Source organism: Aureobasidium melanogenum (genome assembly GCF_000721775.1).
Source record: "Aureobasidium melanogenum CBS 110374 unplaced genomic scaffold scaffold_6, whole genome shotgun sequence".
NCBI classification, from domain to species: Eukaryota; Fungi; Ascomycota; class Dothideomycetes; order Dothideales; family Saccotheciaceae; genus Aureobasidium; species Aureobasidium melanogenum.
The window spans coordinates 842,825-859,528 of record NW_024470058.1 but is presented as its reverse complement, the minus strand read 5'-3'; the positions used below and the strand labels follow the sequence as shown (position 1 = coordinate 859,528).

Below are 16,704 nucleotides of genomic sequence, written 5' to 3'. Positions count from 1 at the left end.
TCTTTTGGGTGGCTGTCCTGGTGAAGCGGCTCGAACGAGGTATCACTGAGACAATAGACTTGTTTAGTGAACAAAGAGACACAAGACAAACGGTCTGAATTATGAATGGAATCCTTGTAAAGTTCAAAGAAAGTGCATATGATACCAAAGGGTTGAAAAGACAATGACTTTCCAAGTGCGAGTGCAGCGGATGGGTCTTTCCGACTATACTGTAATGCTTGTGAGGAATTGGTAGAGTGAGTGATCGAGCTGTGGAAGGGCTTCCTGATGCCAACCGAAGTTGTGCTCTGTTCAGAAGAAGCAGCCAGCCAGCTGTTGCCAACGGGCGTCTATCTGTTGGGAAAGTCCTCCTCCGCAATTGCTCCTCCTTGCTTTTGCACCTGCCACTCTCTCAGTCAACGAGAAAGTTGAGAATGCAATTGCCCATACTGACATTGTTTTCATGTGAAAGCTTCTCTCATCGTCAGGTCATCTTTGCGTGAGCGCATCGCAGCTGCATTGGCCTCAGTCACCCAATCGTCGACCTTCTTAAGAACACGTACGCCATGATGCCATATAACGTGCCGGACGTCCCACGACCGAACAAATTTCAGAAATGGCTTCTACTCGCTTCGATAAGCATTGTGAGGCGGTTTCGCAACCGTACTGGCAGTGTACTGATGCTGACCAGCGATCTCTGCGTAAAATATGGTAGCCGCCTCGATGTCGTCGAGGCACAAACCATGCTCTTCATCGCCAAGCACACCAGTATCCCGGTCCCCAAGATATATTTTGCTTTCACCGACGAAGAATGCACTTACATTCTGATGGAAAGAATTCACGGTCACTCGGCTTCTAGAGGCTGGGTTCGCAGGTCTGATGCTTCTAAACAAAGAGTTCTTGAGGCCTTGAAGAAGATGGTTCTTGAGATGCGCGGTTTGATCTCTCAAAGCAATGCCATCTGTAGCGTAAGCGGAGGCTCTCTGTACGATATGAGAATACCAATGAACACCAGGCGATTTGGTCCTTTCGACAACGTGCAAGAGTTTCACAACCACCTGCGCAACGGCAAACAAACATCAAGCAACTCCTGCGACGAATACCTGAGATTATTTGAATTACACTCTCATGACTGGAGCAGCCCTACCTTCACTCACGGGGATCTCAGCAGTCTCAATATTCTTGTACGCGGAGACGACGTTGTTGGTATCATCGACTGGGAGACCGCTGGGTGGTATCCCCCGTATTGGGAGTACACGACAGCCTGCCAGGTCAATCCACGAAACCCATTCTGGAGAGATGAGATCGAAAAATTTCTAGAAGAAATGCCGGAAGCACTTGAAATGGATCAACTCCGACAAAAGTATTTCGGAGATTGGTTCGGATGAGATCAAAGCACTGCTCCTACTTGATTGTTTCCTTTCCTTGGATCAGATCAAAGGTCGGAATTCGCGAAGTGTCGACATTTGTCGTGCCGTCAAAGCGATGCTCATCTCTCTTTCGCTGGCAATAGGACATAGCTGCACTGCGAACAGCTTCCCAGTCAAGCACGCTCGTACCCATGACGTTCGTTGCCGCTTGGAGTACCGAAAGCGCCTCTTTGATCCACAAAACACAATTCCAGCCCTGCTGTTCCTGCCTGATAGGTATCTGCTGCAATATTTGAGCAAGTCTGTCTGTGTGTTCAATTTTGCCAATCAGGATTCGAATCAGAATCATCTGCATCGGTGCCATAGTAGCGGGCTTTTCTTCAAGCACCTAAGCAGATCTGCCCTCGCGGGTTATATGCTCCCGAGCGTGATATTGAACACCTTCATCGTCGGCTTTGTCGCTCTTGGGTCCCACTAGCAGAGCCCAATGGTATCTATGACCTGATCAGCCAGCTGTTTCCTTCCTGACGACCCTGCACACTCACGTGTCCTCTTCTCCGGGCATTTTAGCAGCACCTCCTCGAACATAGAGAGCTACGTATAGTCGAGCTTTGTTGGATGGCATTATCGGCGTTTAGAGCGGTATATTGACGCTAGTCACAGGTCTGATGCACGTGGCTGTTTTGCTCGGTTCAGATCTGAAGGACAGCTGAGCCTGATGGCGACCGTGTCTTATGCTTATAGCACGCTTGATGCAGCCAATCTGGAATATCGCTTGGCTTTATGATGAGCGCTTGCTAAGCAAGGGGTTTGACGAGGGTCAAGCCAATTCGAGCCGAAATCGTCTGTTCGTCTGATGTGCGTCTTTAAATCACATCTTTTTGAGCACGTTTGCGTGTCAGCCTTCCATCTCGAATTTACGCGCCGCCCCGAAGAGGTACGTGAGGATGACCATCCGGATATATCGGCATTAAGTAAGCGCCAGCTGCTCTAAGCGCGATTGAGACGCAGGAATCAGGTGAGACGATCAAGAGTTGAACGAATATCTCGCGGTGAACCACATTCAGAGCAGGATTTCTTAGATACTACCTACTCGGTGTCATGACGCCGAGACCCAGAACCTCTTAAAACGGACATACCTTTCTGGTCTCAGAAAATGGCTCAGACTGAAATTGTATTGATCATCGAAGCCAGTGTCCTCATCAAACAGAGCAAGTTTCATCCGCTCCAAGCCGACATTGAGTTGGACGAGCCTATCAACGCTGCATTCGAGATTGCTCGGTCACAATTTGGCCGTGTCGATGTCTTGATTAATAACGCAGGTACAGCCCACGGACTCGTACACTGACTGCTGTTTGCCAACACGAACATAAACCACAGGAGGTTTGTCCGACAATTCAAGTTGTTTGACGAGTTAGGCGGTCCGAACATCTGGCCTAAAAACTTCGATGGCAGGGCTCTGATTGCTCAAAGCTATCACGATCATATCGATGGAATATCTATCGAAGAGATCCGCAAGTCACACGCCGAGGCAAAATGAACCCCTCACCTTGGCTTCGATCAAGAAATCAGAAGAGCTGCGATTTGGGCAGGCACTGGAGTTGGTCTCGTACGCAAGAAAGCGCCTGCCTCTGAAATTCTCACAGAAGTCCGTCAAGCTGCAAAGACGGCATTGGAAAGAGCAATGACAGTTATAGCTTGAGGCAAGTACGTTCTCGCAACTTGGATTGCGTAACATGAGTCATGATTCAATGATAGGTAGATATTATATGCTATCAGTCCAGAAACAAAGACGAACAAGAGGTCTCTCAGGTTCGACGTATATTCTAGGTAGACTTTGAGGGGGTCGCGTATTGTATCTTGTGCATCGTCTGCGCTCAAATATTGCCAACGACACCCTTAGCGAACTGAGCAGCAGGAGTAGTATCCTCAAAGGAATAGGACAAGTGAGCAGCAGAGATAATAAAAGCGCCATTGCAGACGCCATCGAGAAGATTGCAGTAGACCTTGGTACGACCAGCGTCGATGTTTCTGAATGGGATCCTCTGGAGCGGGTCGCCGAAAGTAAGAGCAACCTGAGCATTGTCAGCGATCAGAAGATAGTCATTCGAGGTGATAGAAACTTACAGAGACCTGTCCCTTCTGAAGGTTCATAAGAGCGCCATGCACTTGCTCAGCACCCTGCGAGTAGCCGGCAAGAATAATCTTGGTATCAGGACACTTGCTCAGAGCCTGCTGAGTTAAGCTAGCCATGGTACGGGCACCCTGAGCAGAGCCAGGATTGAGAGCACCGCTAATAGCGCCAGCAACATCAGCAGGATATGTGACACCCTGAGTAGCAACATTGTTGCCACCAAAGGCAGACTCCAGGGCTCTCTGAAGAGCTGGGCCGACCGTGGATCCCATGTTGCCGAGTTCGGTGGTACCACGAGCGAAGATGTAAGTCACGGGCTTGCAAACACCGTCGATGACATCGTTGCTGGTTAAGCTGCCGAGACCACCGCCGAAGCTTGGGAAGCCGCCCAGCTGAGGAGCAGCAAGAGGTGCTGCGAAAGCGCTGGTCGCAGCAAGGCAAGCAACGAAGAAGGATTTCATCTTGCAAGGGTATGTGTTCGTTGATGATCAAGCGAGGGACAGATTGAATGAGTGGCTGAGGAGAATGACAGTCTCAGGCTGAGAAGTCCAGGAGGTCGATGAGCGTCAGTCCACACAGGAGACGCAGTCAACCTTTATACAGTAAGTCTTCGTTGGCAAGTTGCGATACCGAGGCACTTTTTCGATATACAAGATATTGTTGCAACGCCATGGCGGGCCGGTGGTAGCATCGTGTATGAGCCAAGATCGGGTTCACACTCATTGACTGAATATACAACTTGACAAGCGCGTTCTTGAGATTTCCATGGCAGCTAGGTGCATATCCAAGATATTGGCTTCTTCGCTTGGGCTTGGCCTAGAGATTGTAGCGGGGCGAGGTAGAGGAGCGTGACAGCAGGAAATAATGGCAGGGCGAACTCTAAATCTTCGTCGTGGGAGAACTCGAAGTTCCGAGGGCGTTGAAGCGAGGTGAGTTCATATGGTTTATATGCCAGATCTCGCAGTCACTTATTAGACGGCTATCATACTTACCCATGGCATTTCTGGGTGACAGACAACTGAAGTTCATGTGAAGAAGCCCTGATGTCTTTCTGATACTGCACCACTGCGAGCGCTATGCATGCCTGAAACGTGGAGTTAGAGAACAGCATGTCTGTTGGCCAAGATGAAATCGCAGGCTGGTCAGGATCGTCAATAAATACGAACAGCGCCATCGACAGTTTACGGATGTTCCTGCATTGATCAATTTGCAATCTTCCCAGTCGTCGATCTGGGGATGTGATTCTTGTTGGGAGCTCATAGGCCTTTCTCCGACACACGAAGGTCAGGAGGAGTATGGTAGGAGTTCACTAAGTGATTAGTATGTAAGTAGGACCAGAAGCTGCATAGCTTGGTCGTTCAATTAGTACAACTTTAAGCGAAGTCCGTCTTTTTGTAGAAGGAACAGAAGTGCTAGCGATGTCAAGGCTTGTCGTCGTGTCCTGAAACACTGGCGGAAGACATGACAGCCTCGGTCCAAATGGTTCAGAGGTGTGAGTATTAAAGCCTTTTACTGTGTCCTGCTAACCACAGAACCAAGGCTCTAGCAATACGGGCTTTGAATGTCGATCCTCGTGGGAGCAACGGACGTAAGTGTCGACAAAGGCAGGTGGCTGGGAAGGAAGCTGCCCTCAGGAACGATCCGTGCCTCGGTTCGAAACTTTCGCAAGTCGCGACGTCGACACTAGAGGTTTTCATCCACCAATAAATACCTATCAGAACTGGAAACCGGTTGGTACGACATAAAGCAGCTCGTCGCGGCGCACTTAATCAGGAATGGTACACTCGACTTGCGGCTGCCGGCTTGAACACCGCGACATTTTCGTCGTGGACAGCCCGGACGCCAGCCAGACCGCAACAAATCAATCTTTCTTAATCTGCTTTTACTTTGAGGTGCCCCACTGATACAGTATAACAGACAACCAGTTTGGGTATCCTGCATCTATCATATTGCATGTATAAGAGAGTTTCCTACCCGACAGATCAATCTTGATTAATTTACTCTCCTCTGAAAAAAGGCTCCACTGTCGTAGTATGATGGGTAACCGCTTTTGGTATACCGCATGCCTATATGTAAAAGACTTTTCACCTCAGCCCAACCAGTCCCACCTCTATATTGCCCAGAAAAAGCTCCAGATCTGTGCAATCACGATAAACACACACCGCTATCATCTTTTGCATAAGAGTACTGTGGGATCCTCCCAATGGAAAGCTAAACCACTATGCGGAAACGGAAGCTATTACCATTATCTTTGGCATGATCAAGCAACAAGACTCGGCGCAGAAACGTCTTACCGATTATAGGTAGGTTGTGAGTTGTCCCCATTCCAAAGGCTTGATCGATGCCATCATGTCAAGTGCCTCACACACACATGTACACTCGTATTTGAAAACACACAGAGCATACAGAAGACGAAGACGAAGACGAAGAGGAACCATGACAGAAAAAACAAGTTCATAAATTAGCCAAAAGCCACACTAACAGACTGATCTACCCATCCGCCCATTCCAAGCCATCCCCTCCTGAACTTTTCCTATTATCCTTTTCGCCCAATTTTTGTTGTCAATTGACAAGAGCCGAAGAAAGAGTCCGTCCCACCTCTAGTTAAGAATAATACTACAACAGTCCTTTTGCCATCCCATTGTCACCTCAGACCCGAAAAAAGTAAAACCACACCGAAAAGAGAAAGAAGACAACAGTAAAGAGCCCGACATGCTAGAGAGGAACCGGGAAAGGGAGCAAGGGTAAAGATAGAGGTCGTAGAGGGGTCATCGAGAAGAGATGCTGATGCTGAAATGTGAGTTTTCTGTTGTTGATGAGTGTCGTTCGTCGAATCATTATCCATTCGTCGTCGAAGGAGGAAAAAAGAAGGAGGTATCATGTGTGAAAGCAGAACAGATCATCCGAGAAAGGTGCAGAGCATACCAACGTCCCGAGAGCAGAAACCAAGAAAGAAGAAAAGCACAAGACCATCATCCAAGCCAGAAACAGAGAAGGGAGCGAAGAAGGCGGACGTTCCATCTACTTCTTCTCCTTCTTCCCCTGCTTAGATCTGCACATCCCACAAGCCCCAGCCCCAATACTCATCGAACAAGGAACAACAGGACAACCTTCCTTATCCCAAAGGATATGAACGCCAAAGTCTCTACCAGACTCTCCGTTCATAAAACTGAGCACCTTTTCTTGTTGCTCGAGAGAGTCTTGAGAGCGCACCAAAGTCAAGAATTGGGTGGGAGAGACTGGCCAGTTGCGGCCTCTGGACTTGGCTTTGCCGTTTGAAGTCTTGCTGCGTTCGCGGACGAGGGCATCGTTGAGGACGAGGTAGGCTTTCACGTGCGTCCAGTGGTGAGAACGATTGTTGTCGCCACGGTTCTGCTTACCGTCACCGTTCTTGCCGACCGTGCACTGACTCTTGGGGTTTTCAGGGTCGAGACGGTGATCCCACAAGTAGCAGTGGAACTTTGACTCTCCCGAATGAGTGGTCTCGTGCCTCTTGCAGTGCTCCGATCGACCAAACTTCGAGTTGCAAGTCTTGCATTTGTGCATTTTCTTGCCCGCGCTGAAAGTCTTCTTGTCCTCTTCATTGAGGCCATGGAAGATCTCCGACTGTTCATCGGTGAAGACGGTGATCGAGGTGTTCGAATTGGAGACTGCGACACTCTTGCAAATTGAGCGACGTTTGTCAGCTTTTGACATCTTCCGACCCTTCTTGCCTAAGCTCGAGCGGGAAGCATGACCATAGAGAGAAGAGGAAGGAGAGATCTCGGGCTTGACATAGGAGGAGTCAAACGAACAGTCAAGGGTTGAAGGAGTTATGGGAGAAAACTCTGGAGGTGAGGAAGAGTGCAAGATGTTGCTGTCATGCACAGGGGTGTGCAAGCCGCCCCAGCCGGATATGCTCATGTCGTACTCGATGATATTCGGTGCTTGATGCACGGCCTGGCTAGGCGCGATGCAGATGGGAAGGTCCTCGTGATGAGACGATTCAACGTCGGTCATGAACGACGCTGAGGTGTCCTGAGATGGCAACATGAACAGGGAGTTCGGATCAGGAGCATAGTCGACATTTGAATGGTAGCTCATTGTCGAGCTGTTCCAGTCCTGGTCAGTCGACAACAATGCTGAGCTATCCTGGTAGAACGAAGTGTCTACTTCAGGCTTCTGTCCAAATGCCATCGGCGAGTTCCATGCTGGCGAGTTGCAGGCAGTAGTATAGTTCTGCTGACTCTGGGTGAAGTCGACAGGACTCGGAGGAAATTGATTGAAGGTAATCTTCATCTTGTCGGACGGCAACACGTTGTAGACGTCCTGACCAGAGTAATGAACTGGCGTGTTCGGATGGTATGTCGACAAAGGTGTGTGATGGAAGTTCATGTCGTAAGAGCTACGACGATTACTGTTGGCTGACTCAGGGGGCGAGATTAAAGCCGACTGCCCATTGAATGCGTTGGTGTCAATAGACAAATTGGCAATACGGCGGTGAGCCATATGGAAAGATGCTGTAGAGTCCATGATTAGTATCGTGTGATGGATTGGTAAATTCCACACTCAAGACCCGTTGAAATGTGGCTTGCAATCAAAGAAAGGAGACAAGAGGGTGAAGAGAAGGGATGAAAGCACGTTGCTTATATCTGCTTCGACGTACCATCATACAGTTTCTCGCTCCTCATGATGGTTGGCTGGCAAGTCAGTGGCTTGTGTAACAAGTGTGTGAATGAATCAGTGGGCCTGGGTTCTGAAGAGTTCGAGCCTATCGATGCTGAGGGCACGGCTAAGCTAATTTCCAAAGGTGAGGCCGCTCGATCTGGATTGGAATGTGACTGCAAGGGACGCGGTTGACAAGTAGGGCCCTGAAGAGGAATGCACCCAGGTACAAAGGGTCCAACGAACGTACACCCTCAGGATGACGAGAGGGTATGAAATGAAGGATGGGAAACACACAATATTGGTTTGTGCCTGTATCAGCCCTGCAGTAAAGTTTGAAGAGTGCTGTAGGAAGGAGGGACTTTGACTTTTCGCCTCTGCAGGGACTCTTTATGTAGAATCTCCAAAAGCTATTACTTCCTCACCGATTGACGGCTTCCATCATCACAGCTGAGGCAAGTATCATCGAAACAGAATTGACTGGATCAGACGTGCACGTCTCCACTAGGCGCCTACCAGTTTAGAGAGTCCCAGAAAAAGCCGCATAGCAGGAATGATCCTCAGATCTTCCAGAGGCTACCCGGCTTGCAAGAGAGCTGATGCTGAATGTATGGTGTGCGGTACTGTGTGGTGTGTGGCACCATGAAATGCAAAGCAACACTACGCACAGACGAAGGGACCAATTCTTCGAAATCTGGTAGAAGAATTGCTTGGACGATGCGCGCTTGATTCTCTGTAGACGTCGTCTCGACTTGCTGCTGTAGAGTCTCTTGATCTACACAGGGGCTCAGGCGCGATCGACGGGGACACAACAGCTTGTCTGGCATTGTCCAGATTGAGAAGACACGGATGCTGGCTGATTTGTTTCTGACATAGTCCCAACAGCCAATTTTCTGTTACCTGCCGTGTGTCTTTGCTATCTTTGGTGCGGATCCCAGCAGGTGTCAATGTAGGCAGCCCTCTTTCAACGACTAGAGTCAATCTTTTGATCCAGATATCCACCTGATGAGATGTAACAACCAAGACATATTCATTGATAAGAAGCATCTGCTCTGTCATTATTGATGGTCCATCACGGGACCTGTCGTTCAGCGGCTCGAGTTGTGGCCCGTGATTTGTGTAACACGGAGAGACAAGGATTTGGATTCTCCAGCCGGGATCAATCGCGCCACCACAAAAATGACATCCATCAGCCGCAGCGTCCTGCAAGTCTGTTGCGCAGATTTGATGTGCAGAGCATTCCATCATACAACCGACGTAGACCAGAGTTTGAGAAGGAAGTTTGACCCGGTTGTTTGTCGACAACTCGAAAGCCATGCACATATTGACAGACGGCTACCAGCATCATGAACCGCGCGCGTCGCTTTGTTTTTTCGGGATAGACGCGGATAAATTGTCTCAGGAATGGAGAAACGATGCAAGTCATGAAGTTGTTCGTCTTGTCAGGAACAACCATGGGTCGCACCTGCGTAGTGGCTGGTGCGGGAGAGCGAAAGCAAGTGAAGTGGACAGGAAAGAGGCTTGACTTCGGCATCAGGAACCCATCCAGTCAATTGGCAAGTCAGGCACACCCACACCGCTCGCAACGACACCCTCAGGCAAGCGGGGATGATGACTGAGGATGCGGGTTGCTTTTTGCCAAAGTCCGATTTGCAGGAACCAAAAAGGCACGACAGGAAAGATACGATGTATCTGCAGGTCCCATTCTCTAGAGCCGTTGAATGGACTGCAGATTGCATAACAGTACAGCGGCTGCACGTCAAGGTTAGGGAAGACATTGCGAAGATTTAGGAGAGTGCCTGTAGAGATAGGTAGAAGCTATTGCTTCTTCCCCTCAAGTGCGGTGAGCAAGCTGAGATGTTTCAGGTGCTGCGACCTGCAAGCCCAGCATTTTAGCCTGATCCTTCATGGAAGCTATGCCTAGATCTCCGTCAAGGTCGCAATCGGAAGGCGTGCTGCGCATCCCCCAGGAATGGGTGATGTTGTTGCTGCGGTACGGCTCTCAGACTCCGTGTGACGTTCATTCCATGAACGAGGGCCAATGTAACAATGACATGGGTCAGAGAGAGGCTGGTGTGAGATGGCGATGTCGTTTTTTCGATAAGGATGGGAGCACACGATGTTCACGGCAAAGTGGGAGACTTACCGTCATGTTTCTGGCACTCCGTGTTGCCCAGTCAAGCCTCATCAACCCAATACAGGCATGACAGTCTTGGTTCGCGAAGTCAAGCCTCCAGACGATTTGCACGCTGATACACCACTTTGGAGCCAAGACAGTATGATAGAATGCAGGATACATACATAGAAACGCATTGTAAGCTCCTCACAGCTTCGAGCGGCCGACCACACTACCACCGTCAATGACGATGTGGGCGCCGTTCAGATGACTGGCTGCCCTTGAACAGAGATAGACGACAGTGCCAGCAACATCTTCAGGCTTGCCTAGCCTCTTGTTGGGGTTTGCATCAGCCAGGGCCTGTACACCACCAGACATGGCCATCAAACCATTGGCCATTTTTGTTGGGAAGAAGCCGGGTGCAATGCTGTTGCAGAGAATGCCTCGGGGACCCAACTCGACGGCCAGGTTACGAGTCAGATGAAGAGCTGCGGCCTTGGAAGCGCTGTATGCTGGGGTTGCATTCTCTCCCAACGAACCAATTCCAATACCTGCAATAGATGCTGTGACGATGACACGAGAGGGGTCTGTCAATGAAGCCTTCTTCTCGAGCAGCGGGGCGAATCTGGAATTGACTGGTTAGCTGATAGGCAAAACATGAAGCTTCCTGGTCTGCTCACTTCTGAATGCAGTAAAAGACACTGTTGACGTTGAGGTCCATGACCTTGGCAAAGGCCTCGGCGGGGTGCTTGTCGAAAGGAGCACCCCAGGTTGCTCCAGCGTTGGCAAACAAGATGTCAACGTGATCTGTGTGCTTCTTGACTTCTGCTACCAAGCGTTCGATCTCTGCAACCTTGGAGATATCGGCTGGCACCGAGATGGCCTTGCCCTTGATGCCGGGCAGCTTGTTAAGGGCATCGCATGCTTCCTCGCATGCCTTGGCCTTGCGTGAGGAGATGAAGACTTTGGAACATCCGGCTTGGAGGAGACTGTATGCATGTGACTCGGTCAGACAATGAGACAACGACAGGTGTAACACATGGCTACCCACCCTGATGCGGCGTGGAGACCGAGACCACGAGAACCACCAGTGACAACAGCCACCCTTTGGTTCAGGGAGAAGATGGACGAGAAGTCCTCGAGCTTGACATCTGCTTCGGCTGACATTTTGGATTGATGTTGTGATGTTGGTTGTGAGAGGCTTCGAGCTGGAAATATGTCAAGTCGGATGCCCATCACAGTAGCGGACCTCGGGATGCGGAGGGACAATAATGCGGAGACCAATCATGCCGAGGCACCTTGGTATGTCTTGACGCTTCTTTGCTGATGTGAACACCCTGCCTCCGATCATCATGCTAACTCTCTACCTGTGCTTGATGCATAGGCACTTGATCTGAATCATGTAATACTCGGTTAGCATTGTGCTTATTGTGATGCTTTGTTGCGCGTTGTACTTTCAGTAGTCGAGACTACCTAAAACATGAGCAGATGACTATGAAGCTTGCCATCCGCTTCGTGTCAGATACGTGCCTTTTGTATGCAATCGACATCAGAATTAAACATAAATTCTCCGAGCTTTTCTCTATGTACAAAACTCTCGAAGCTCAAGAGAACGAGAGCTCCTGAGCTGTCCAGGCATATACCGCAGACGCCTGTCTTTGTCCCCGATCTGAAGAACAAGAATCAAAACTATCTCGTACGAGGGTATCAAGAAGCTTCCATCCACCAGCTGCTGTGACAGCGCCTTCCAAAGTTCCCCATGACTTCGTTCTATCATGTCAAGACCCAAAATACAAAGGAAATTGAACTCCGTTAAAATGCGATAATATCTTTCTTTCTCGTCCGATCGTGGCAGCACACCGTCTCCTGCAGCGTGCTCGAAGGGGGCCACTAAGAATGAAGCGAGTCAAACTCGCCACTTTTTCTCAGTGCCTGCCCGTCTTATTGAAGCTGAGACGCTCATGTGAGACCTTTGCTTTTCCATTCTGCCGCGGTGCATCCTCTTCGTCACTTTCGGCCAAGTCGCCGAGGCTGAAACCGCCATTGGTGGCCTCAATATCGTAGTTGTGCATCAAGGCTTCTCGGTCACGATCACCAGATCTTCTGCCAGCAAACGACAAGTTGAGGCTGTTCGAGCGGCGGTGTGCATCGGAGCTACGGCGGGCTTGCATAGAGCGACGGGTCAGAGGACCAGACATAGGATCTGTGGGAATGCCATCAAGGTCGTAGCGGCTGCCGTTTCCGTTCAGTTGCATATGGCCGTGGCCTTCGGGGTCTTCGCGCGACAGATTGAGGAGATAGACACCAGTGAAGATTGTGAGGAAACCACAAAGGAGCGAGATTGTGTTGACGGCATCGCTGGTGTTGAAGCCTTGGAAGAGGATGAAGGATGCGACAAGGGTGCAGGTGGTGAAAGTGACGTAGTATAGCGGGTTGACACTAGGCTGGTCAGCAGAGATTCAGTATTTTTGCAAAAGACGGGCGTACATGTTAGTGTTGAACTGGCTCAAAGCTTTGTTGAAGTAGTTCATCTGCGTCAGAATGCAGACAACCGTGACAAGGATGAAGACGTATGTGCTGGGATGGGTGAATTGGTTGTAACCAGCAAATGTCAACTTGACGGCGATACCGACACCCTTGACGGCCATGATGGAGACGGAACCGACTGTGCTGCAGATGGAAATGTAAATCAGCGGGTTCTTGCGTCCGTAGCGCGGGCATATGCGGTAGATCATGACAGTCGAGAAGACGATGACCAGAATCACGTAGAAAAGGAAGCCTGTCCCAAGTCAATCGCTGCGTTCGGACCAAGCTCTTTGAGATGGCGCGACTCACCAGGTTGAACAGCGTAATTGAGAATCTCATCAATCGTCTGCACCTCTTTATCCGGTGGGGCGTGTAGCACAATGACGACGGATCCGATCAGACAGATTGCGCATCCAAGTTTGCCCAGCGTGCCCAAGTTCTCGCCGAGGAAATATGATCCTAGTACCGCTCTGTATGCGCCTTGTCAGCGTGCTTGTCCATATGTGTATATGCGCTTCCGACTCTTGACTGACCCAATGAGTACACTGAGGGCTCCTAGCGGCGTTACTAGAATCGGCGGTGCGAATGCGTATGCTGCAAAGTTGGCAACTTCGCCAATAACCACTGTATGGCGTGAGTATGTTGTTCGAGGTGTAGAAGATGGTTGAACGGCGTACTTGTGATGATTCCAGACCACCACACCGGACTCTTCAGATATGCGAAGCCTTCTCCTTCAAAGCCATGTTGTTGACTCGCTTGCATCAAGCCTTTTTTTGTGATTACGAAACTCGTGCCTTGATCGAATTAGCGGTCGGAACGGCATTGCTAGAGTGTTGGGCGCATTACCTATCGCAAGCGTAGAGGCGACGGCTAACGCCAGTCCGATATACCTGGGAAGAGAAATGTCAGCGACATGATTGCCTGTGGGCGTAAGCAGGGGAGCGCACTTGTCTTCGACCATGGCTGGTCTGTTGGGTGTGTGTGCTTGACTCGACGAGTTGCGATGATGGAGAAAGCGGGCAAGGCGGGACAAAGAAGAAGCCGCGTCGGATTGGAGTCGAAGCAGCTTTGTGCCCACTCGCTTGTTTGTTGTATTCGTCGGAGAGGGGATTAGGCGTAGAGCAAGGGCAGGCAGCTGTCGAAAAGTCAAAGGGGTTGGAGGTCGCAACAGGGTTGCTTTGAACCGTTGAAAGCTTCCACTGGACGATTATGACTTGTCCGATCCCTGTGACTTGTGACGAGAACAACTTAGGCCCCCAAACCACGCGAGACCGACAGACTTCAGTTTACAGTGTTCACTCTGAAACTTGTTCAAAGCACTTTTTACTTCTGTATCTAGCTGCTACCTACGAACTGTTCAATGCTAAGTTATCTGTCTTCGTCCTCCAATCTTCAAAAGACAAAACGAACATGTCTACCTCTTGCTTGACGTGCCTGTCGCATTCGATCTCGAAAGCGTTTGTGACCTGACTTGCAAGCGCGAACCGTTCCCGGTGACGACGCGTGTTGATGATTCCTATTTTAGTCCCGTCAAATCGATAGCGCTTCGCGCCATAGTTATTCTCATTTGCACACGCTGTCATATCTGTGCATACTGTCACTTGTTTGATGCTATTCATTTTATTCCTACATGTCATACACCTGCCTGTCATGCGGCTCTTTCTGCGACGTCTCACATCGCGTTTCGAAAATTGGTGTTACACCTCAAGAGTCCCATGCAATTTTGCTCTCATAAAACTCCACTCATGCTCTTCGTGCTGAATCATCCACGGCTCTTGTACCAGGCCTGTGTGGAACTCCTGTTCTTTCCGATCGAGACCATGCCGACCAAATATCACCATCATCTCCCAAAGACCTTCAGATATAGACCAGAACGCCGTCACATCCCAGATATGCTTATGAGTTCAACGTACATGGCTCCCTTACAGGTTGAGGGGTACAAATTTCTGACGACGTCCTTTACCGCGAAGCGCAGGAGGAGCTACCTCTGGCTGCGAGGATGGAGCAGCTTCTTGTGCGAGTGCTTGTGTCGCAGGCTGAGCCGCTTGAACAGGCTGCGCAGGAGTGTGCACCGGCGAGTGGAACTTCTGTGCAGCAGTGACATTGGCTGGGCCGCCTGCAAGAGAAGGGAATTGCTGGCTATATGCCTGGACTTTGTTGACTGTGGGAGGAGGGGCTGTAGAAGCAGGTCCTTGTTCTTCGGCTTCAGTCAACTCATCAAACAGGCCACCTTCAGGCTCTTCTCTGTTGCGGCCGATGGCACCGATTATGCGCCATGCACGACGGAATTCATCTCTGATGGCGACAATGCCGTTGTGCGTGACAGTTCGTGCAACATTGTGCGTAGTCTCGAAGGGATCTTCGATTGCAAAGAGATATCGATGGCGTACCTCCTTGTTGTCACCAACTTCAGTCTTTGCACCAGTCCAACCCTTTTCCAACTTGGACACGATGCCACCTCGAGATCTCAAGCTGAGCACATCGCGTGTCCAGAAGAACCCACCAGCATTGACGGCATAGTACCTGAAGAAACCAACCAGCAAATTGCCCAGTGACTCCTTGTTCTGTGTAATCAAGCCTTGACTAGCACGACTCTGAATTACGTCTTCTTGGTCAAAAAAGCGCACTTCGTAACCGTCGATGGTAGCGGGAGGTAGACCATAGGCTTCGGCCTCATGCTGCAGATTAGGCAGAACAGGTGGGTTTGCTACGTTCACAAGGTAATGCAAAACCATCAACGCATACCCATACGATGACAGGGTGCCTGAGTAGGAAGAGTTGATCTTCCTTCGCTTAGCCCATGACTTGATGAAGAGGACCATGGGTCGAACTCTAGGATCGCATTTTGAATAGCACCGCAACATTTTGGTGTTGTGAATACCAAGAGGATTAAAGAAGTTTATGTCACATTGGATGCCGACACCATCCTTGGGAAAGTCAAGGGGGCCGGGGGCCTTTTCGCGACGCCAACTTTTGTCGTTTCGCTGACGATTCGCCTGTTTGTCTTGAGATTGTTGTTGATCGGGTTGTTGTGTATTTTCAGACTTTGAAGAGGCTTTTGAGTCAAGTTCCAGAGCTTGGGTCGACTCGACAAGAGATGCGACACCGTCTGCAGACTTTTCTACTCGGGAGTCGCCATCACCTTGCAAGGTAAGGTCATTGCCACCAGTCTTAGATCCAGGCTGAGAGGGCGAAGATTGAGCGTCTGGAGCATCCTTCTCGGTGGCTGTGTCGTTGGCAGACGGCTTCGAGGTGGCGTATTTCTCGTCTTCAGGTAGATTGTCCCACTTTTCACGAGATTCTCGAAGAGCATCCAAGAGCTCCGGTGCCGGCAGTTCACAGATCTTAATGATAGGCACACGTGTGCGGGTGAGCAGGCGGGCACCGATGCCGTTATCAAGTAGTTCCTTCTCGAGGACTCGAGGGAGACCGTTCTCGTGCGAAGAGAAACGCTGACTCAAGTCATGCTCAGATGAAGTGACGATGGCCAGATCCATATCAGAGCCAGCAGTGGCAAAGCCAGAACTAAGACTGCCAAAGCTAGCCAATTCGACAGAAGGTAAAGGATTTTCTGGATCCGGAGACCTGAGATTTTCGAAGATTCGTTGCAGCTTGAGACGGAAAGCGTCCTTCAGTTCGACTTCAGAATCCAGCATTTGTGTCTTGGAAATCTCCTGGTTAGCAAGTGAATCCAGAAAGGAGGCCTGGCGTTCGAGATAAGGATTGTTAGTCTGCTGGGGACGAGATTGCGGTTGATACAGTTGGCGTTGTTGATGCTGGTGCTGATGTTGGTGTTGGATTGGGTGCGCCCGTTGCTGAGAGTAGGGTTGGTGAGAGCGCTGGCCTTGATGCGGAGGTCTATCGAAGGCATTTGGATCCATTGGCGGAGGGTTGTAGTTGCGATGAGGTGCCTGAGCACGAAAGTTGTTGTTGTG

The 16,704-nt window shown here is 50.0% G+C and overlaps 7 protein-coding genes across 7 annotated transcripts; 1 reads left to right on the top strand and 6 right to left on the bottom strand.

Moving 5' to 3' along the window:
• Nucleotides 1-548: 548 nt before the first annotated feature.
• On the top strand, nucleotides 549-1,367 carry M437DRAFT_74203 (kinase-like protein; the record flags this gene model as incomplete). Its single annotated transcript, XM_041026190.1, has 1 exon — nucleotides 549-1,367. One exon carries the CDS (start codon nucleotides 549-551, stop codon nucleotides 1,365-1,367), a length of 819 nt encoding a protein of 272 aa, XP_040881404.1.
• Nucleotides 1,368-1,383: 16 nt separating this feature from the next.
• On the bottom strand, nucleotides 1,384-1,974 carry M437DRAFT_74202 (uncharacterized protein; the record flags this gene model as incomplete). Its single annotated transcript, XM_041026189.1, has 3 exons — nucleotides 1,384-1,727; nucleotides 1,791-1,843; nucleotides 1,895-1,974. 3 exons carry the CDS (start codon nucleotides 1,972-1,974, stop codon nucleotides 1,384-1,386), a joined length of 477 nt encoding a protein of 158 aa, XP_040881403.1.
• A 1,252-nt stretch (nucleotides 1,975-3,226) lies between these two features.
• On the bottom strand, nucleotides 3,227-3,944 carry M437DRAFT_83314 (cutinase-domain-containing protein; the record flags this gene model as incomplete). Its single annotated transcript, XM_041027910.1, has 2 exons — nucleotides 3,227-3,424; nucleotides 3,477-3,944. The coding sequence occupies 2 exons, from the start codon at nucleotides 3,942-3,944 to the stop codon at nucleotides 3,227-3,229; spliced, it is 666 nt and encodes a 221-aa protein (XP_040881402.1).
• A 2,560-nt stretch (nucleotides 3,945-6,504) lies between these two features.
• On the bottom strand, nucleotides 6,505-7,995 carry M437DRAFT_83313 (uncharacterized protein; the record flags this gene model as incomplete). Its single annotated transcript, XM_041027909.1, has 1 exon — nucleotides 6,505-7,995. The coding sequence occupies one exon, from the start codon at nucleotides 7,993-7,995 to the stop codon at nucleotides 6,505-6,507; it is 1,491 nt and encodes a 496-aa protein (XP_040881401.1).
• A 2,455-nt stretch (nucleotides 7,996-10,450) lies between these two features.
• M437DRAFT_44953 (NAD(P)-binding protein) lies at nucleotides 10,451-11,410 on the bottom strand (the record flags this gene model as incomplete). The annotated part of the gene is made up of 3 exons (XM_041021002.1): nucleotides 10,451-10,868; nucleotides 10,924-11,246; nucleotides 11,291-11,410. 3 exons carry the CDS (start codon nucleotides 11,408-11,410, stop codon nucleotides 10,451-10,453), a joined length of 861 nt encoding a protein of 286 aa, XP_040881400.1.
• Nucleotides 11,411-12,168: 758 nt separating this feature from the next.
• On the bottom strand, nucleotides 12,169-13,730 carry M437DRAFT_74198 (DUF803-domain-containing protein; the record flags this gene model as incomplete). The annotated part of the gene is made up of 7 exons (XM_041026188.1): nucleotides 12,169-12,682; nucleotides 12,731-13,022; nucleotides 13,079-13,239; nucleotides 13,303-13,393; nucleotides 13,447-13,563; nucleotides 13,616-13,659; nucleotides 13,717-13,730. The coding sequence occupies 7 exons, from the start codon at nucleotides 13,728-13,730 to the stop codon at nucleotides 12,169-12,171; spliced, it is 1,233 nt and encodes a 410-aa protein (XP_040881399.1).
• A 1,237-nt stretch (nucleotides 13,731-14,967) lies between these two features.
• M437DRAFT_15875 (PAP/OAS1 substrate-binding domain-containing protein) lies at nucleotides 14,968-16,455 on the bottom strand (the record flags this gene model as incomplete). Its single annotated transcript, XM_041018835.1, has 2 exons — nucleotides 14,968-15,845; nucleotides 15,912-16,455. Coding segments are annotated over 2 exons (1,422 nt in total), but the record flags the coding sequence as incomplete, so codon positions are not given.
• Nucleotides 16,456-16,704: the final 249 nt, after the last annotated feature.